The sequence below is a fragment of the Diachasma alloeum genome, unplaced genomic scaffold, assembly GCF_001412515.2.
Source record: "Diachasma alloeum isolate Michigan unplaced genomic scaffold, Dall2.0 Dall_scaffold_00539, whole genome shotgun sequence".
NCBI lineage: Eukaryota > Metazoa > Arthropoda > Insecta > Hymenoptera > Braconidae > Diachasma > Diachasma alloeum.
Window position 1 is genome coordinate 92,505 of NW_021680671.1, and position 22,408 is coordinate 114,912.

Sequence of the window (22,408 nt, forward strand, 5' to 3'; positions counted from 1 at the left end):
CCGCATTATCAATGATGCCTCTATTTCAACTCGTTTTTAGTTTTCACAGCTTTCAGACCGCAGCGTTTGGAGGCATGCGTCGATGAATAAGCATATTTTCTTTTTTTTTATGACTGGAGAATAAAGATAATCGAATGACGGTTTGATGGTCGTAATTACACTTTATTACATGAGATATATTACAATGGCTCATCACAATCGGCTTGTATAGAAAATTGAAAAACGCACCAGGGGCTCAAGGATATAACTTAATACTTCCATGTGGTTTTTTTTTATGCTAGAAATCATATATTTTCGGGAGGAATTTATCATGTGACTCACGTATCCTGCTCGTCTGAGGCTATTTGCGAGGCCAAGTTAGCGAATTTGGCCATGTAATCGACACTGCTCTCACCCATCAAACATTGCATCTGGCTGACAACCTGTAATCATTGATAAACCAAATATTTATTCATTCGAATGGAGAATTTTTGCACGGATGCATACGTTTCATGAGGAATTTCATTGTCACCGCAGTGCTACAAAGTTTACGATTCCCCCCGAAAAAATCGAATTCCAAAGAAAAAAAACTGCCGTGACTCACATGCATAAATTATGCCATTTATCACTGTTTCGTAGCTTCAGGATTCCAGATAGCATGGATGTTACGTTACAAACGTAGCTAGTGCAAAGCACTGTGCAAATTTATTTTGCTTCAATCCATAGCTTAACTCTAATGCTATTCAGAATATTCATAATTTTGTTACTTGTTGGTCATACAAATTATTCAAATGTTGCATAGCATCACTATCAACATTGTGATTTATTACTGAATATATCTAAAGATAGATAAGAGGATTTACATAAAATGTACTTACAGAAGAAACAGTTTTTGTTCTGCAATAATACGGAATAATTTTTTTTCTTCACCTAGTATAATGAAAATTTAAGAAAAAACTAAATATGTGGACGTCCGCATGAAAAGGGACCACTTTGTCGATATGGAGTTATGTATACTCTAATAATAATATTTATAACATTCCGCACATTTTGAGCCCAAAATGATCCTCATAGGGTGAAAAATGCCGTCGCCGGAGCAGATGAAAAAAACACTTTAACATGAGTGTAAATGGGAGTTGCTGAGACAAAAACGTGAATATCTCGGAAACTAGAATCGACAGTGGTCCCTTTTCATGTGGACGTCCACATATAAACATTTGACGAAACTGAGCTAAGTTCTTTTTGAAATTTTTCTTTCACGAAATGTTAATTGAACCCCTTCGTTGAATTTCATTGAATTTCGTTCGAAAAAGTGCTCCATTTTCATCAGGAGATAAACAATAAATGAAAATAAATTGGAATAATATTTTCATTCTTAGTCAATACGTACGAAAAAAATTAGCAGAGACCTAGTGAACTCGCTAGAATTTTTTTATTTCATCGATAAGTACGAACCCTTATGGGGTTATTTACATCGATATTTATAATAATTGTTTCACGGCAATTAAGGCCATTGTTTCTTTATTGTTGAGTTGAGTTAGATTCTGATTTTATTAGCTTTTATACACGCAGGAAAAAAGTTGATAAAAAACCTATCGAATTCGTTAGAAAATTCTATTAAACTTTCTATTTGTTTTTGGCTGATTGTATTGACATGTTCGATAGAAAACATTCAATAGAAAAAGTCAACAGAATGCGAATTTTCCATATAACTTATTCTTTTCATATATTTTCTATAGAATTTGCTCGACTCAGATTTTCCAAGTTTTTTTCATTCTATTTTTCTTTTTTTCTCATCAAGAAAATCAAACGAAAAAACTTAGAAAATTTGAGCCGAGGAAATTCTATAGAAAATATCTCAATATAATAAGTTCTACAGAAAAATTGAATTCTATTGACTTTTTCTACTGAATATTTTCTATTGAACCTTTTAATAGAATCCGCCAAAAACTAATAGAACAGTTCAATAGAAATTCAATAGAATTTTTTTACGAATTCGATAGGTTTTTCTATTAAATTTTTTCGTCCGTGTAAATTCGTGAATGATTTTTATAGGTTATAGTTTTAGAAAACGAGGAATATATCAATGGTGAGTGGCATGGCAGAAATTCGTCGGCATGAATTTACGAGTTTTTCCGCACTACATTTTTTTCCTTCTGAGATGGACAAATTCTCGCAAAATAGCTAAAAAAAAATAATCCGGGAGATTTCCATACAAACATCCAAATCTATTAAATTTTCTGGAAAATGTTGTTTATTAAACATTTGTTTTTAAAAATGCACTGAAAAAGTGCGAGATTTTTCAATAGGATCGACTAAAAATAAATTAAATTTCAAATAGAATTTCCTAGTCAAGACGTTCAAGAGCGGAAATCTTGAATCCTTTGGTTATAGGGGAGAGTGGCGTAAAATGAAACTACCAAAAAACGACTATTTAACGCAATTCAAGCAAAAAAAAAAAATGTTATCAACTTTTCTTTGTAAATTTTTTTTATTGTTGGGAGTACTGATGAGAATAATAATTTTGTATTCGGTAGAAAAGAACATGCGGTGCGAAAAAGTCAGTGATATCCGAAACCTCTATATAGTGTATTGACTACTTCCACAGATGAATCCCACTCCCCTGTTAGATTTTGATTTCAACGTCCACTAGTCAGCTTATCCCCTGACTCTTCAGCAGCCAAACTAAGACCTCGTCATCGCTCAGTCCATGTTCTCTCCTCATTCGAAACTCCCGAAGGTTTTTCATATATTTCTTATATCAAGACGACAATATTAATAATTTTCACTAATTTTATCCACAGTTCTCTATTCAAGTAATATGAAATATTTCATCTATAATTCAATTGATTAGATTAGGGCGATTACACTTTTCTTTTTTCATTCGATTGAAATTCAGCATCACATTTTTCTTTTTCTCGCTTTGGGTCTCCCCCTCGGCCTTCCTCTGGACTTTGGATTTTGCTGTTTCATTTTCTTTTCAAGTAATTCATTGACAAAATCTTCTCCTGTCAAAATTTCTCAATAATTTCCTATTCCACTGAATCTTATTCTCATCAGTACTCCCAAAAATAAAAAAATTGTTGATAAAAAATTTGTTTTGCTTGAACTGCATCGAACAGTCGTTTTTCGACTGTTTCATTTTGCCCCACTCTCCCCTAGTGTTCATTGCTCCGTTAAAGTTTACCATTAATGTAAAATCCATGTAATTTGACTTAAAAAACGAGGGATTTACATTAATAAAATATCTAAAAAATGTTACCAAATTCTTCTTGAAACCTTTCAAAGTAAACGTTGAAAAAACCTTGGCAACGTGAACGTTGCACATAAAAATAAAAATATTATGTTCTTTCGCAATGATATAAAATAACATTTACATTCTTCAATATCAACTGAAATCGACAACTCCGCCAACATGATAATATAAGAATTATAAACTGTTCACGGAGAAAGAAAGTTTCTCGTTTCCAGAAATCGTCTCTGGCTTCGAGTATCACAGAATACTGGAATCCAGAGACAAAAGGTACTGGATTCCTGTGAAATTTTTCTGCAATCCATTTTTCAAAAATCCAGTGTAATATGATGTCTGTATATTTTTTATGTCGGGAAGAGTGGGGCAAAATGAAACATTCAAAAAACGACAGTTTGAAGCAAATTCAAACAAAAAAACTTTGTTTATTGAATGTTTTTTTTTATTAACTTTTTCTTATTAACTCTTTTTTATTCTTGGGAGTACTGATGAGAATAATACTTTTCCATTCAGTAGAATAGAAAATTATTGAGAAATTTTGACGGGAGAAGATTTTGTCAATGGATTAATTGAAAGGAAAGTGAAACAGCAAAATCCAAAGTCCAGAGCAAGGCTCAGGGGGACACCCAGAGGAGAAAAAAGAAAAATGTGATGCTGAATTTCAATCGAATAAAAAAAGAAGAGTACAATCGACCTAATCTAATCAATTGAATTATAAGCCGACTGGAAAATTCTTATTCTCATCAGTACTCCGAATAGGAAAAATAAAGTTAATAAACAAAAGATGATAAAAAAATTTTTTTCGCTTAAATTGCGTCAAATAGTCGTTTTTCTTTTGTAAATTGTAAAAAAAGATAAATTTATTTCTTACTGTAATAAAAAAATACATATATAACATGGTATATATGTATATATTATATAATACATAGTATGTATAATATACATATGTTTTATACTGTAATTTCTTTTAACTATAAAAAAATTAATATAGTTCTGTGAAAAAAAAATATATAGGATACTATATATGTATATAGTGCATAATACATCCCTAAAAAAACGAACGCAAAAAGCAAAAGAGAAACAAAGGAGAAGATACAGAAGATTATGATGATTCCGAATAAATTATTCAACAATTAAATTCTCGTTGTGGAAAACTTTGCTGAAACCATTCATTTTTCCTGCATTATTATTGAGATGAAAATTAATGAAAATGAGAAACAGTAGGGTTTTACTATTCCGGCACCCATAGAAAACAGCTTGCGCGCCAAGCACGTATGAAAAAATGCTATAGCATTTCCTATAGGAAATCCTATGGAGAATTCGAACATTTCCTATAGGATTTTTCTGATAGGATTTCCTATAGGATTCCCTATCAGATTTATGACCCTAATCCTGACCCTTGTGACCAATTGTTTTCGAGTCTCAATTTTGTGTGTTACTTTCTATAGAAAACCCTATAGTGAATTCTACAGCAAATCCTATAAGAAATCCTATGGGAAATCCCACCAGAAAAATCCTATAGGAAATGTTCGAATTCTCCATAGGATTTCCTATAGGAAATCCTATGGAGAATTCGAACATTTCCTATAGGATTTTTCTGATAGGATTTCCTATAGGAAATCCTATGGAGAATTCGAACATTTCCTATAGGATTTTTCTGATAGGATTTCCTATAGGAAATCCTATGGAGAATTCGAACATTTCCTATAGGATTTTTCTGATAGGATTTCCTATAGGAAATCCTATGGAGAATTCGAACATTTCCTATAGGATTTTTCTGATAGGATTTCCTATAGGAAATCCTATGGAGAATTCGAACATTTCCTATAGGATTCCCTATCAGATTTATGACCCTAATCCTGACCCTTGTGACCAATTGTTTTCGAGTCTCAATTTTGTGTGTTACTTTCTATAGAAAACCCTATAGTGAATTCTACAGCAAATCCTATAAGAAATCCTATGGGAAATCCCACCAGAAAAATCCTATAGGAAATGTTCGAATTCTCCATAGGATTTTTTCATACGTGAGTGCACGTCCTGTTTTAGTCAGAGAAAAAGCTCTAGTTCTCAGTCATTTTTATTGAAATCCAGTAACTATGGTACTTAAATCAAGACAAGTTCATAAATTGGCATCTTTGATTCCCCAAATCATCTCCATTAATTACGGTGTGACATCACAAATTACAGAACCTCCTCCACGCCCCAATCGCACGAGGCAATATTCGAATGCCTTCAACGGTTCTCATTTTAAGAACCCAGGGTTCTTGACTTTAGTACCGTGGTGCTGGAAACCCGAAACTTTTTTCTCCATGTTATTATGAAATGTTAATTGTATCTCCTAAACAACAATTGATAACTCAACAAAAAAATCCCACGAAACAAAAACATGCCATTCCCTGCAATAATATTCATGCTCATTAGTGTAAGAATTAGTGTAACACTCACATCAGACGAAGGTCGCCCGTCCCCAAGACTCATGCCAGCCTGGCTCCTCTGCGACCCCTTAACTGGTGACTCGAACTGTCCCAAAAAGCTACTCAACGAGTAATCAGCAACCTCGCTATTCAACCACTGTCCCTCCCCCTCCTTCAGTATCTGTGTAGCACTAGTGATGATGGAATTCGATGCTTCCGAAGTACCACCAAGTGCAGTCAAAAATTCTGCAGGTTGCTGGGTCAACTCGATCGCAGGACTGCCCTCAATCTCAATCCCATTTGCATTCCCACTCCCATCCACCTCCATCTGCACCTCCTTCTCCTGAACCTCCTCCTGCCTCACGACCACAGGAATAGCCCTCTGTACAATCAGACTCCTCTGCCTGACAGTCCTTCCTCGTTTACTGAACCTAGTCTTAAACTTATCCAACTGTGTCTTAAAAGCGTCATGACTTCCAATCTGATGATATGGCTGGGGTATCAGTGGTCGCCTGAACGTTGACTCTTTGGCTGAAGGTACCCTCGACGATATCACAGTCTCATTACTCCCTGCATTCTCGTAAACCTTGCTCGTCCCATAATTATGTTTAGCAATGGAAAGAAGTTTCTTCAAAGCAAGACACAGTCCATCATCCTGCTTGGCTCGATCCCTGGCTCCCCCAGAGCCCCCAGGCACGTCCCACCAATACTCGAGAATGATCTTGCCTTCCCGCCCAAACATCAGGAACAAATCCCCAACGGTAATACTGTTCGCCTCGTCAATAGTCCACCCCTCTCGAATCCTCTCGATTGTCTCCCTCCCTGGAAACCTATTAGGCTCTGTCGACATCTCCACAGCATTCTTCTCCAGATGAGAAGCGAAGAGACTCTTCTCTGGGTTCACACTGCTCTCAGCCCCATCAAGATCACTGTTGCCATACAATAGAGACATTGGGCATTCCTCTGTTAAACTCAGGACTCGTTTGTCCATTTTCTTCTTAATGGACTTTTTACCACCTCCTTTCAGGTGCTGGACTGAACCCAGCAGTTCAACTCTCGACGATTTCAGCCCCAGACGTCCCTCGTAAGAGTTGAAGCTTACACTGTTGCTGGTGAGGTATTCCCCGAGGTTCACCATGGGGAGAGTGATCTTCGTGCCCTCCTGAGGGGCCACTCTCAGTAGTTTAGGGTCCTTTTGGTCCAGGACTTCGTTCTCCAAGTTTGGGGAGATTCTGTATTTAGCTGGCTTCCATCGTTGCTGCAGGAAGCCTAGGAGGGTTGACAGTCTTCGTTGGATTGGTAAGAGTGTCCTCACTCGTGGATTCATGGCGTGTGCCTGCACCTCCCACCAGGTCGAATTGTTCGCTGGGCGAAGTTCAACAGTTACTCTAGAGGGGAGTTTTATCTCCTCCTGCCAGTCCTCAAGCTGATTCAGCTTTCTCAGGGCTCTGCATATGGGGGTTTTGATTCTCATGGTTTTACCACGTAGACGAACCTGCGTTGAACCCCAGAAGATCAGCTCGTTGAGCTTCAGTAGAACTTTCTCGTGAATTCGAGGAAGCTTTCTTCGGAGTTCTCCATAGTTTATTAAACCGTAGATCTCTTGACTGGCTTTCTTCACGTCCTCGGAAAACTTCAAGTGCTTGGAGATCTTCAGCCAGGTTCGATAGTAGAAGTGACGGATTTGTTCCTTGTTCTTTATCATTGTCTCTGGGAGGCCCTTCTTTTTACCTTGGGCTAGGAAGTAGGCTTGGAGGGCGTCGAAGTCTTTACCGAATTCGTTCACTGCCTTGAAGAAGGTGTTCTTGTCCTCTAGCGACCAGAGCTCGCAGGAGCGCTTGAAGGAGCGCACGATTTTTGTGTCCCCGTCGTCATCTTTGGTCTCTGGAAGAGAAGGGAGGTTTTATTGATTCATTTTGCGCTTATGGTTTTGATGGCTTTGTGTGGATGCATGAGTACTTGAAGGAATAATGCCTCAGGGAAAAAGTAGTTGAGTGGAAAAAATAGGTTTGCTAGGGGATACTTCATGTCAATTAGGTGTGGATTATTAGATAAGTCAGAACACAAAATGCAGGAGACAATTGCATAGAGAAAGCTAGGAAATTTGATTGAACTTTTATAGAAAATGGCAAATTCCGCAGCTTTACTGCACGGTTTTACTAGAAAATGTCCAATATTAATCATTTTATAGAAAAAATCAATAGAATTTGATATTTTTATAAAACTTTTCCTATTGAGACATTTTCTATGGAAATTCCTGGACACAGAGAAATGAAGTTTTGATTTTCAGGGACATTTCACTGATTTCCACAGGCAGGTCAGTACTTTTCAGGAATTTATCCCGAATTATTAGGGATTCGCGATGGTGAAATTCAGTGAGTGCAAAATTCTGGAATTCGTTGACACCATCAATAATTTTTACGTACCCATCTCTAATTTTTCGGAATCTATCACCAGATTTCCATGATAAAAATCGCCTGGTAATCAAGGTCACTCCAGTCAGTGTCCAGTATCACCAATAATTGGTGATAGATTCCTGAAAATTGAAACTTTTTTTCTCTGTGAAAGTTTCAAATTTTTTTCACTCAATTTGTTTTTTCTGTCATTAACAAAAAAATTAAACAAAAAAAACTTCGCAAATTTGAGCCGAAGAGTTTATATAGAAAATATCTCAGTAGAGTAAGTAGATTGTATTGAAAAATGGAATTTTATTCATTATTCAGATAAAATATGTATTATTGAACTTATCCATTGAAAAAAATGCGCGAAAAAGCTGCGAAATTGGGAATAGAAATTTATTTTCTCCGATAAAAATGATAACATTCCGTAAAAAGACCTGGATAGCGTGGGAAACGGCATCGTTGCAGAAGATCAACGAAATAGTTTAACATTGGTTTAAATGGAAGTTGCGGAAACAAAAATATCTCAAAAACTAGATGCACAAAGTGGATTTTTTTCATGTGAAAGTATGCACATAACTTTTCTTTCAGATTATAGTTGTACCATTTCACTCTGAGGTACCTGAGGTACGTGAACCTGAACCAAAGGTCAAAATGTCAACAAATGTAAAATTGTTTTGTTATTACTTCTATTGAAAGTTCTGGAACTTTCTCGACCCTTGTTTTGCATGGAACCTCCGAAATATTTTTATATTTCTATAATAAACTCAACCTTTTGATATATTTCCTATCGAATTTCCTCGATATGAATTTCCTCAGTTTCTATCCTTTCATTTTTTAACAGAAGACGAGTAACAAACAGTATAAAAAATAGAAAATTCCGCACAAAAATTGTCCTTCTAAGAAATCTGAATAAAATAACTTATACTGCAAAATTGATCAATTTCTTTTTGTGAAAAAGAAAAAACTTGCGGAATTTGCAATAGAAATACACAAAGCTAATGTAACTTCTCCTTCAGGTTATCATTGTACCAACACTCTGTGGACTTGAAATAGCGGTCAAAACGTCAACAAACGCAGAATTATTTTGTAATCACTTCCACTGATAATTCTGCAACTTTCTTGACCCTTGTATTGCCTTCAAAATCCAAAAGATTTTTATATTTTTATGATAAACTCAGTCATCTTTTCCTCCCATTTTTCAATAGAAAACGAGTGAAAAACAGTATAAAAAACTACAAAATTCCACCCGAAAATTTTCTTTCAAAGAAATATGAAAACAAAATTGTATCGAAAAGTTTATCCTGAGTTGGACCTGAAATAGAGGTCAATACGTCGGCAAACTTAAAATCATTTTGTTATCACTTCAATTGAAAATTTTGCAATTTTATCAAGCCCTGTTTTGAATACGAAATCCAAAAGATGTTTACATTTTTATTAAAAAAACTTTGTTGATATCTTTTCTATCAAATTTTCTCGGCATAAACTTCCATAGTTGATTTCTTTCCGTTTTTCAATAGAATACGATTTAAAAAAGAGTACAAAAAATTGAAAATTCAACTCAAAATTTTCCTTCGAAGAAATTTGAAAAAAATTGTATAGGAATATCTATAAATTTCATGTTTCTGTAAAAAAAAATCTGCGAAAAGCTCAGGAATTCACAAAGAACTAATATAACTTCCTAGGGAATGCGCTAGAATCTTCTATTAAAGTTTTTGCTACGTGATGAATCGATAAACCGAAAATCCACGAAAAACCGAATCGTTTAATCAAACCAAAGCAATCAAAACAATTATCAAATGACGAAGGAATGATTTTTGATTCAAATTTGGGGTTAAATACATCCAGACATTGTTACCTTTTTTCTCTGCAGGTTGGTTGGAGTCTGTGGAGTCAATTCTCATCTTCTTCGTACCCCTGGCAATTTTCGCCTGAGAATTCTTCGAATCCATTGGCTTGTCGCTAGATGATGGGGTGATTTCGTCTTTCTTCAAGGGTATGGGCACCTGAGTGTCGTCGTCTCTCTGGCTTTCCATTATCTTCAGAATTTGATTTGAGGAATTACTAAAATAGCTCACAAGCACATTTTCCACGAAATTCCCATTCATGTATCGACAATAGCTAGTTTTATGGGAATGTCAACATTGTCGAGGGAATTTTCAACTCACGTATGGCTGTCAACAGAATTATCTTCCATGTAAACAACTCGAGTTCAGCTCGGGTCTGTTCATTCGGCAGCAAAACACAGGGGAGAAGCTCTCATTGGATGAACCATTGGGTCCACGTGACCATTCACGATGTAAATATGGAGTCCAAAGGTTTTTGAATGGTGTCACTTGTTGTGCCGGCTTCTTCATACGTCAAAAATGGATCGACTTTTTCACAATCTCATACACTCGATGGACATGATCACAAAAAGTCGAAACAAAATAATTTGTCTCCTCAGTCATTAAAATTCAACAAAAATATAATTCTCAAATTGAGAATTATATTTATTATGCGAAAAAAATTTACTCATTCAATCCTGGAGGATTTTCCCTTGAAATTGTTGTGAAGGCTCAGACGAAGATTAATTTTTCCGTCAGAATGAATTAGAGACATTAAATTCTACGATGATGAATCATCCCACTAATACTCGCAACCGGTTCATGTAAACAAGCGATTGCTGTTGCAGTATTATTCGTAATTGAAGCTATTTAACACTGTCGATGCAATCTAATACTAGCCTAACCTATCCGCGCTCCTCTCTCTCGACACGTTCAATTTCAATTACTTCTATTATTAAATCGCGATAATTATGACGTGATTTGTACTGAATTCGGGTCATTTGTAGAGGTAAGGTTATATCCATTATTGTGACAAATATTTACACTCACAGGGACAATCCGATAAGGATAGATTTATGTTTCTCTAACTTTGTTGGTTCAGACACTCAAATTTGGCGAACGGAAGTCGCCATTTTTGTTTCAGAGGGTATTCTAACCTCGGAATCATATAAAACTCGAAAACTGAATTTCCCGAATTCCAGATAGTTTCACCTTTCGTAATTAATTTCATCTCGATAATTTTTCGTTCATCTTCAAGAAGAGTTGATTAGATACAATAAATAACTTATTAATTGTAATTGAGAAGAACGATTGAACGGAAAAATTGAAAAGCGGAAGACAGTACCGCCTCAACGAAATCCAAAATGGCGATGATATTTGAGAAGCCAAGTACGAAGTGTGCCACCTCGGCTGGTCCAACATAATCCATGATAATTTTTTTTATGTCTTTTTTCCCCTTTTCTTCATCCTCCGCGTTTGCTCGTGGTGGTAGTGTCGGTGGCCTTGATAGAAACATCTGATTCCCCTCATTCGTCGTGCCCAAAGCCAAGTGTACTTAATTAAAAAGAGGATTGATAATTGAAATAATTCGCTGAAATAATTTTGCATAAATCCTAAAATCATCAAGACCGTAAAAGCCGAATAATCAATAAATATTTCATTAAACTTTTAGCACTAAAAGTAAAGTCAATTGAATCAAAACAAGGGGGTCTTGATGGGGCAATCAGGAAAATCATACGACGAGGAAGAAGAGCCCACACGGTTTACATCTCCAGAATAAACTCATAGAATTGATTAAACATTAATCCAAAGTGTTTCCCGGAACAAATAAACCATTAATAGTCGCTGAGATATTGTTCTTGAGGTGTGAAAATTGTCGAGTGCAGTGGCCCCCCAACTGAATCGTGATAAATTATCACAACACTTGTCTTCCCAAAGGTCGCGAATAATCCCAAACAAATTGAGGATTAAAGTCGTTCTCATTATAATACAAATAAAAATCTACTTGAGTTAAGGTTAACTTGAGAGATGCGATCAGTGGCGAATGTCGAATTAATCGTGATCTATGGTCTTCGACTGTTGTGCCTCTGCTTTGCTGAGGTTGTTGCTAGTGGTGGTGCACTAGATGCAAGTACTGGTTATCAGCCACGCTCGAGTGATGGATCAAAAGGTTCACCAAAATTTTCAGCATCACTCACTGATGGAATTGCTCAGGCCGTTGCACATGACAGTGCCCAGTCTAATAAGCAACAGATCTTGGGTATTTATCTCTCTTATCTTGATTACAGTGGATAATTGTTGGTGGATCATTATCTTTGTTAATGACTTTTACAGGTGTTGAGACATGCAATGATGATTTGGCGTGTATAACCATGGCATCACACGATCGTCTTGGTCTTGAGGCGATTAAGTCCCTACACAGTCAACTGGACGATGATGCTGATGGCGACGTTGATCTGTCCGAGTCCGATGATGTAATGTATTTCACTTGAACTGTCATTGTTTGCTTTCAATTAATTCAGTTATCGAGTGCTTTAACAGGATGAGGGTTCTCGGGAATCCTGGTTGATTTGTGTTTGACATGAAGATGATTTATATCTTTGTTTCGATGGTTTTTAGTTTCTAAGGGAAGAGCTGCAGTACGAGGCAGGTTACGAGAGACGACAACGTGCCTTCCATCACAATGATGACATGCACATTAGTGTTAGGGAGCTATGGGAGGCCTGGCTGAGATCTGAAGTGCACAATTGGACGATTGAACAGACTTCTGAATGGCTTACTACTAATGTTGAGCTTCCACAATACGTTCCTAATTTTATACAACATCGTGTCACTGGTGCTACTCTTCCTAGGTGAGTTTTTCATCAAGATTCAATGATTCTAACGTTAAGGTCTGTCTTAAAACAATCCCATGCAAAAATTAGTCCCTGTCAATTTCCGGAAAAAATTCTAAATTACTTAATTTATGGCATTCTCATAAGTTGTTGATTTTTTCTATTCCCATATGTTGTTGATGAAGGCAACAATAACTGTTAGAATCGAACAAATTATTTCACGAAAATATTCACGAATTTCGGAATTTGTCAAATCTATTATGGATTCATTTTTTAAGAACATCGTAAGAACCATTTTCTCATAAGATGGAAGAATCGAGTCCCACGTGTTAGAGGCCCCCATTTCATTATTTTTTCAATAGCTGGAGAATATTATAAAAATTATTCACGAAAAACGTGGAAACTATCGTAAGAAAGGCCTGTTTTATAGGGATACCCTTAATTATTCATGATTGTGGATTTTTATCATTCATTTTCTGATTTCTTTTGCTTCAGATTGGCTGTGAATAATATGCATTATCTCAGTAATGTTCTTGGGATTAAAGATCCAATTCATAAACAAAAGATTGCCTTAAAAGCTATGGATGTAGTTTTATTTGGACCACCAAAGGGTAATTATACATTTTAGTACTAAAATTAGTTTGAGATGTTGGTCACGAGTTCTTTACGATTTTCTCGCGTGTTATTGATTGTTTTCGATTAATTTTCAGATACTGGACACAGCATTAAGGATTTGATACTCATAACTTTACTATTTGGAGCCTTGATTGGCTGCTGGTACGCTTATCAGCAGAAGAAGAGCTCCCAGAAACACCTGAAGAGGATGATGAAGGACATGGAGGGCCTCCACAAAGCTGAACTTGCGCTGGAGGACTTGCAGGTGTGCTTTATTTGCATTTGTAATTTATAGGACACAGTTGTTAAGTCTGGTGGGTGTGTTCTTCTTTGACTATACTCTTATCTTATTTGTATTTGCGTAATTAATCATATATGAGGCTTGTGCTATTATTTTCTTATGGATTGAGACTACAAGCTAAAGAATGAGAAGATTCATCGTATTTGATGACAAAATTACATTAATCACTTCTATATAACTTTGTCTATTTACTTATTATTTTAATTATAGAAAGAACTTGAAAGGGCGAGATTGGAACAGGCTAGTGCAGCAACCGAGAAACAGAAACTCGAGGCCAAGCTGCAGGGTGAGAATATGGGAATGCATACGTCATATTCTGACCTGGAGGTGTCTCAATTGAAGCAAGAGATCGAAGTAATATTTTTGTTTACATTTTTATCTTCATTTGTAGGATAGAATTACATTAGTTGATTGAAATTTCATTAATCTTCATTTCATCGCTAGATTGAAACGATCTAGATAGAATTCTATTCCGATTTCGCGTCCATTTGGAGAAAAACAAAAGTCTTCTCATTGTATTTTTATCGAAATTTTATTAAAAATGTGAAATGAAGACTTGAGAGATGAAAAAAATACACTTCCATCAAACGGCATTACAAACACTTTTTGTTTTTTGATGAAACTATGAAATATTCCACGAATGGGTCCATTAGAGGAATTTAGTTGTCTCAAAACCAGAGATGAAGCAAAAATGACTGGAATTTTCAAGAATTGAGAGAATAAGCACTCTGAATGTTTTTATACAAAAAAAAAAGTTGCTCATTTTCAGAATCAAGTTACTGGTGTTGAAAAATCCATTCTTAGAAAGCATTGTACTGAGAATAAAAAAATGGATACTTAATTTCAGAAGAAATCTTTAAAATTTAATCGCCGTACTCTTGAAGTAAGCACCAAAAGGAATAACATTCTGGAATACTTGACCATTAATTGGGGATTAATTGTGTCAAGGTGTCAGAAAATATACTTTGAATAACAAAGAAGTTATAAACATAAGTAGATTTATTTCAGGAAAATAGATTTATTATAGGAAAAATCGCCAATTCAAGAATGCGACTGTTCTTCATTTGAGAATCCGGATGTTCTTGTTCGCAGAATCTCAAGATTCTTATTGTAAAAAACCAGAAGCTCTGAATACCAGAACTAAAATTTCCTCTAAATGAAGGAAAATGTGCTTTAATTTCCGTACAATCATATTAGACTTACGTAAAAATAACTGAAAAATAGAACTTTCCTCCCTGATTTTTAGGAAAGTTTTCTTCAAATGAGTGAAAATTCCACTCATTTACAGGATTTTCTGCTCGTTAAATTTTACTGCCCCAGTGTTCTAAAAGCCAGATATTTCCAATGGAAACTAGAAACTTTTTTTCTCCGTGCATGTGATACTAAAAAAGGAAAGAGCTTCCTCCACTTCAACTTTTCTATTTTCTTACTTATACAGATGTTGAAATTGGAGCTTCAACGTGCAGAAGGAGAACTAGAGGATCGTTGCTGGTCACCACCAGTTGGTCTCCAGCACTGGCTCCAACTGACCCACGAAATTGAGAATAAAGGATACATAAAGAAGAAAATAGCAGCTGAGAAGCAACTGCAACAAGCTCGCGAAGCGGTAATTCATATTTTACTTTCCCATATTTATTTTATTCCTCATCTTATTTTGGGAGATCCATAAACTCTGAGCATTTATGATGTTCCTGGGTGAACATGTAGAACTTTTGAACCTAAAAATAATGCTCATGGACGCATTGGAATTTCTAACGATAAGGGGGAATGTTTCATTATGGAATATTTCTCTTCTTCGCAGTGTGAGAAATTACGAAAGAAGAGATCTAGCCTTGTGGGGGCATTTGTTTCGACTCATGGGAAGTCTATTGATGAAGTTGACAAGAGCATTGTGGAGGCCAGAACAGCTTTGAATGAAGTTACAGCTGAGCTGCAAGAGAGAGTTCATCGTTGGAAGCAGATTGAAATACTCTGTGGGTTCAATATTATTAATAACAATGGATTAAACTATCTGGAGACCATTCTGTATCGAGGAGCACCAAATGGACGAAGTTTAGGGTTCAGGGGTAAATATAGATTTGAAGAAATTTTCTATAAAGGAAACTGGGGTGAGATGAACACTGATTCATTTTTTTGTTATTTTTCAACAATTCTAACAAGATTAAAGTCTTGCCGGATTGAAAATTGTAGTCTCCATTTCCAGTTTGTTCAGAGAGATATTTTGTTTGCTCTGAATTTTAAATACTCGTCTACTAGATTGTTTCATTTTCTTTTTTTTTTCATACTTCAGTTACCTTTTTTTTACATTCGGGTATGGAGTATGTTGATGAATATTAGTATAAAACGTGCAGAACTATTTCTCATTTACGTACAGTTCAATTGAACAGATGTCGCGCAAGCTTGAGGGTCTTCACGTAGTTGAAATATTGGTTGGAATAAAGTACAGTGATCGAAAAATTTCTGCACAGAATGCTTTATATGAAATTACCTTCAATTTTTAAACCCAAATCAGTCAATTTTAGGAGACCTAATGGTCAATTTTCATTTCAATTTGATTCAGTGATACAACTGCTTAAAAATCATGAAAATTCAGTCGACTATTTTCTAATTGAGTCTTATGTGGGCCATTTGAGTATTCATCAGCAAATTTTTTGAAATTTTAACCCCTCCACCGTCTCTACCGTTTATGTCAGCATATTCCCTATATTGGCAACACATATTGACATAGTTTCTCATCTCCCCCTCCCCAACTATGCTGACATAATATTTGCGTGGTCCCTAATTGAGTATTAAGTTTCATATACGCTCAATTCTCATAATGCATTTTGAAATTCATGTTTTTGTTGAAGCCTCACATATTTTGAAATTGCAACATGTACGAAAAAATTTGGAGAGCGTTGTGGGGCTTTCACTGGACAATTTTATTAAATTTTTATTGAAAAATTCCACAGCTTTTCCGTGTATTTTTTTTCAATGCGAATGCTCAGCAGCAAATATTACATGGAAAAAATCAATAGACACTGAGATTATTTCTATGGAAATGAGGGGGCTTAAGTTGTTAAAATTTTCTTTTTTAATTTTTTTAATGAGAAAAAGAAAAAATACCATGAAAAAAAATGGAAAATTCGTGTCTAGGTTAGTTATAAAAATGTTTCCTGTTTTCTATGAAATTTTTTCGTGTCTGAAAATCCTTAGTTTTCCTGCATTTTTAACATAAAATCAGAATTTCATAACTATTCTTCTCACATTAACTGCAACGAGGGAAAATTAATAGTAATAATATAGAAATTATTTTCATTTCTGTATTATCCCCGAGCTATTATTCGATCAACCTTAGATGTTTTTAAGAATATCCGAGTACTTTGGTTATTTTTTCGCAAATGCTTTTCTACTTCTACATTTTAAAATGATTTTATTATTTAAAGTTTGCAGGTCTAAATTCGAATCGCGATATTGCACCGTTAGAAAACATTTTAAAAATCTGAAAATAAAATTAGAAAGGTTTACGTTTGAAAGAAGATCGACGAAATCATTTAAAAACTGCAATTTTTGAAAATTACGAGCATTTTCTATAAGTAATTTATAAACAATAAATTTTCCACCATAAGAATTTCCACCATTTATTTGGAATCGTAACAATTTTATTCATATTCAGAATTTTACTGGAAATCGATTTATTGCCTAAAAAAACTAAGGTTTCCGGAAGTTTAGACAATTTCAATGATTTATTTATAAACAACGAATGTTTAAAAAAATTATAATTTTGTGCAAAGTGTAATTTTGATGACGCTAAATTCTCACGATTTGTTTGAAATTTTTCTCACGCAATTTAATTGAAAAATTTAATGACTTTAAATGCTTGAATCTATAGTGTGCTCTATACCAAACTGTAAAAGATACTTGGATATCCTTAAGGCATAAATTATTTCTTCAATTTATTTTAATTCCCCAATTTTCAATTTTCCACAGGACGAATGAGTAGTCAGGATGACTTGGACGATGAGGCGAGCTCCCTATACGCAGCATCAACCTCCGGCGCAGCAGGTAAGCAGGAATTGGACATCCATGAGCACTCCGATTGACTGACCCTGATCGTTTTTATCGAATTATGTAAATACCAGTATCCAGACTTGTTTTATCCTCTCCACTGTCTATTTTTTTACAATGTGAATTTGTGAAAAATGAATAATGGGGGCATCGACAGCTTTCACATGCACACAGCTCTGTAGACGGGACATGTACAATCAATGTTACTTGTTTAATCCACTGAGTTTATTTTTGGTTTACATGATTTCTTTTATTTAACTACAGCACTATTTTATCCATTGACATTAACATGCCCATAAAATTTGATGTAGACAATCACTTGTGATGTAATTCGGTATTATTTTTTTGGGTTTACTAGTTCGTAGAGGCTCTTGTTATTGGGAATCTTGAAATTTATTGTTTCCAAAGATTACTAATTGGTTTATTACTTCGTACTAATGTGTGTTTTAGCTATAGTCATGGTGCTGTAGTGAACAATTCAGTATTTGATATTTTGGTATCATAAAATGTTAGAAATAAAAAAGTCAAATTAGCAAAATGAATTTATTCCATAATCGAAGAATCTTTCTTTTTGAAATAACAATGAAGAGAAAATGTAGGAAAAAAACATAGAAGACAAGATTATTATCTTCTCCAATTAAAATTGAATGGGGAACATTAGCTGTAATTACATCAATGACAATTATTGTTTATGATTACGTTTCCACGGGCATATTTTTTCAATTACTCTACACCGTTTCAACGATACTTAACTTCTAAGTGTATCCAACATAGTGTTATTCCACTCGCACCTAAAATTACGAAGAATCTCACATTTGTTAACAACAAATTTCTCTTGAAACCTCGGTCTTGCGAGAAGCTCATGACAACGATTACTTAAAAATACATTTAATGACAAGTCTTCCAGAGCCAAGGAAGGATCCGACAATAATGCACCTGTAATTGCCCTTTACTTCTTTCTTTTTTCTTCAATTTCATTTAATTGACGCTTCAATTTTTATTTAAGTAATTATTGTGTATACATCAGGGACATTATTATTGTAATAAGTAGAGAATAGCAGCATTGATGCTGAGATTGGCATCATAGGGTCAACAGAAAATGTCATAACTATTCAGATAATTTACTCGATCAAACGAAAAAAAGACACAGTGGTCAATGAATAATTGTTAATTCTCCATTATTTTACCAAGTATACGTGTAGTAAAAAGTGCCTTGACTCTTCAACAACTGTTATCTCCACGAGAATAAGCGAGACACCAAGTTAGAAATACTAGAAACTATACTCAAATTTTTAACAATTTTACACTGTACAAATACAATCTTATTTGTAAAAAAAACTTGTAACGAATCACAAAGATTAATTCCTTATCTATAAACTTAAAAAAATCAATGTAATAATCACAATGTTATACAACACATAAAACAATTCAAAATAAAGCAGAATGTCTTCTAGAATTGACCGAATAATCAATTCTCAAAATATTACAAGTACAAACTGCGATTAATTAAGTCTGTAGTTGCTTTAGTTGCATGAGTAACAATGAACCTAGCCCTGCACGTAACTCGAACAAAATAAACTACTGAATGAAGACGTGATATTTATGACGTGATTGAAGAAACTACAAATAAATGTATTTTAAGATTTATTCATTGTCAATGTTTTTTTTCATTCAGAACAAACAATCCTGCAATATCCAGAGAAAAATTTTGTTCCAGGTATGCTGGAGAGTTTGACATGGAAAGAGTCATCAGCCCCTCCAGATTCATCAAGCAGTGAAACTGGCAAGGACACACCGCCAGAGGTGCAATTCACCGTTGGTGATGATGACGTAGTTCCTCCAATTCCCTCGAGACCAGTGACAAAAGAGAAAACGGGTATGACGAGATCATTAAGTCAAGAAGCGACGAGTATGACGTACGACGAGGCAAAAATTTCCCTGGGATTATCAAAAACATCATTATCAGATAATTCCCTTGACTTGTCTGAGAGAAAGACAAGGAAAACACTGAGGGAATTACCAACAGTCGACGATGAGACACTGTCAACAGACTCAAATTCAACAGCTGACAATGATGAGCTCAAGAGACGTCGTAGAAAGCTACATTTTCCTGGCTTCAGGAAGAATAAGGGCAAGCTCACGTGATGGTTCGTTAAGAGGGCTTCATTTGCACTTAATCGATCACAGAGCAACAGAGTGCCTTGACGAAAGCTCAAATGGACCCTAAGTATTAATTGTATTAAATGAATAATTGTGATAAAAACTTTTTGATGGTTTTTTGTCAGGTTTTTCAAATTGTTGAAGTGTCTTTTCTCTCTCTTTCTCGTTATCTCTCTGCTTGAGCTTTTCTCGATGCCTCAGACTCTGGTTCGAACAAATTATGTTAAACTTATTGAAATTGTATATTCGATTGAGGACAATATCATTGCGGGTTTTTAGTGATATTTTAGGGTTTTATAGTGGAAAATTATTTTCCTTTTTTAAGCGATGGTTGTTGATGGCGGGTTCGGAGAATTATTGGGTTAGGGGAAGATTTATTCATGTGGGGAAAATGGTCGTTTTGATGGACGATGAGATATTCATTGGGGGATGCGTTTTAGGGGTTTTATTGAGAAGTTACAATATTTTTCCACTCAAATGAATTTCCTCTTCAGCGATGAATTAACGTTCTTCCAGCCTCGATGAGGATGACTAATTATCAGATAATTTCAGACACTAAATTCTCTTCATGACACGATTAATATTTATTCTAAGGGATGATATCGAAAGTACTTGGAATTGCTCATGAATTATCAGAATATTAAAAGGGGTCAATATTTGATAATTAACGAATATCTGACACCGCAGGGCCTTTAACTAAATAATCAAAATGAGGATGAATAATCTCACGAGATTCATCTCGGCATAGCTGAGAATAGCAGACGATGAAGCAAATCCCAAGTGGGAAATATGAGTTAACGTAAAAAAAAAGTAAATAACCACGAACGATGAGTAACGATATTTTTCATACAAAAATTTCTACAAATGACAAAAAAAAAGTTATATTAAATGATCAATTTGCCACGGACTAATGTAGGTGGAAAAAGATAAATATTGTTGATATGTATATTGTTATCACGACTAGAGCTTATTATGTATGCACATTAATGATTAATCGAAAGGCACACGAAATTTCACCAAAAGGTAAAAACACGTATGAAAAAATTTCATAGCAAAACCAAACGCATTGACTAGCAATTCTACTGCAGTTCTATTGAAATATTCCGCAGCTTTTCTGGACATTTTCTCAAGTAGAAATGTTCAATAGCTAACATTTTAGAGAATATATCAATAGATTTTTATCTTTACACACAACTCAATCTGTTGAGGTGTTTCTATAAGAATTCCTCAGTTTGAATTTTTCAAATGTTTTTGCTCGAAATTTCAATCTTGGAAGAAAAAAGGAGTGAAAGGAGAATTAGGGAATTTGTATTGAGAAATTTTTATAGGAAATGTCTCAACGGTATAAGTAATACGAGAAAACCAAAACCTATTCATTTTTTCTATTCAGCATTTTTTATTCCGTGAAAGAAAACGAACGGACAACCTGTGGAATTTTTCAATAGCATCAGCGAAAAATCAATATAAAGTCTACTGAATTTCCTAACAAATGCGCTAAGTGTTTCTATAAAAATTTGTCGTACGTGTAGCGAATATCACGACAAGTGCTTAATCCATGATTTTTTCTTCCTCTGAATCTAGTGTCACCATTTTGTTGCTTTTATCTTCCCCATGGTCATGATTTATCACTTAATCTTCACATGAGCATTAAGCTACCAAAAATCAATGGCCAAATGTCATTAATCCTTAATTGATGATTAATCAACCCCATGGGCTCAAAATGTACTTCCTTTTACGTAATCAATCTAAGAGTATGTAGGTAGATTATATAGTTTAATTGCGCACAATGAGAGCACTTTAGTTTATTATTCCAAGTAATAATGATTTTATCTCCTCATTTTGTTGTCCACGTATTTTATTCTCTCCAGTTAATCTTAAGTCAAGTGAAAAATAAATCAAATGGTCGTTAAACCGTTAAAACCAATTGATTCACGATGGAATCGAGTGATTAGTATTTTCAATGGCCAGGAAAGTTTTAATTAAACTCAGGTTTACGTGTTCTATCATTGTGCGTAGAATCTTAAGTGATCGAAAAAAATGATAAATCATTTTAATAGTGACTTAGTTGATAAATGATATTGGAGGGAGCATTGTGGTGTCCAATGGGTGGTCGGAGAGTTTGGCTGGTGCAATTTCACCTTCAGTGGACGGCATGTGAAATTCTAAGAGAAAATATGTATTCATTAATTTCATTGAAAAATGACAGATATTGGGAGGGTATATATAGAAATAAAATTGGTGTAATAATTTGTCCAAATCCATTGCAAAATAGTTTATGTAAATTTTGGGGATGGCGTCTTCTTTTATGTAATGCGAGGAGTATGGTTTTTTCCAACAGAAATAAATTAATTTTGAGATGAATGCAGACTTGTCATTTCTTTGGGTTCTCTTGGAAATTTTTTGTAGGTGCTTCTACTCATTGAGGAATTGATTTAGTTGTGGAGAAGTCGAACGTGATGGGATAAAATAAATCAATTTTCACATATTGTTGAAGATTGAATTATGGATTTTCCCACGGAAAAAAAAGTTGGGGAAAAGTTCGCGAACAAATCAAGCAGTCGTGAAGCAAACTTGATTTTCAAT

The 22,408-nt window shown here is 34.8% G+C and overlaps 2 protein-coding genes across 4 annotated transcripts; one reads left to right on the forward strand and one right to left on the reverse strand.

Moving 5' to 3' along the window:
* Positions 1-141: 141 nt before the first annotated feature.
* LOC107042940 (protein cramped) lies at positions 142-10,946 on the reverse strand. Of its 2 annotated transcripts, XM_015264202.2 has the most exons (4): positions 10,211-10,946; positions 9,901-10,081; positions 5,675-7,527; positions 142-422 (listed from the first exon to the last, which is right to left on the reverse strand). In XM_015264202.2, exons 2-4 carry the CDS (start codon positions 10,076-10,078, stop codon positions 318-320), a joined length of 2,136 nt encoding a protein of 711 aa, XP_015119688.1. In that variant the 5' UTR covers positions 10,079-10,081; positions 10,211-10,946; the 3' UTR covers positions 142-317. The 2 variants fall into 2 exon arrangements, with proteins under 2 accessions (XP_015119688.1, XP_015119687.1); XM_015264201.2 differs by having other exon boundaries at positions 9,901-10,946.
* On the forward strand, positions 10,739-22,186 carry LOC107042942 (stromal interaction molecule homolog). 2 transcript variants are annotated; one of them, XM_015264204.2, is made up of 11 exons: positions 10,739-10,877; positions 11,541-12,128; positions 12,203-12,342; positions 12,488-12,720; positions 13,198-13,313; positions 13,413-13,582; positions 13,829-13,972; positions 15,057-15,224; positions 15,420-15,684; positions 17,588-17,662; positions 19,383-22,186. In XM_015264204.2, exons 2-11 carry the CDS (start codon positions 11,897-11,899, stop codon positions 19,808-19,810), a joined length of 1,971 nt encoding a protein of 656 aa, XP_015119690.1. In that variant the 5' UTR covers positions 10,739-10,877; positions 11,541-11,896; the 3' UTR covers positions 19,811-22,186. The 2 variants fall into 2 exon arrangements, with proteins under 2 accessions (XP_015119690.1, XP_015119689.1); XM_015264203.1 differs by lacking the exon at positions 10,739-10,877 and having other exon boundaries at positions 11,280-12,128.
* Positions 22,187-22,408: the final 222 nt, after the last annotated feature.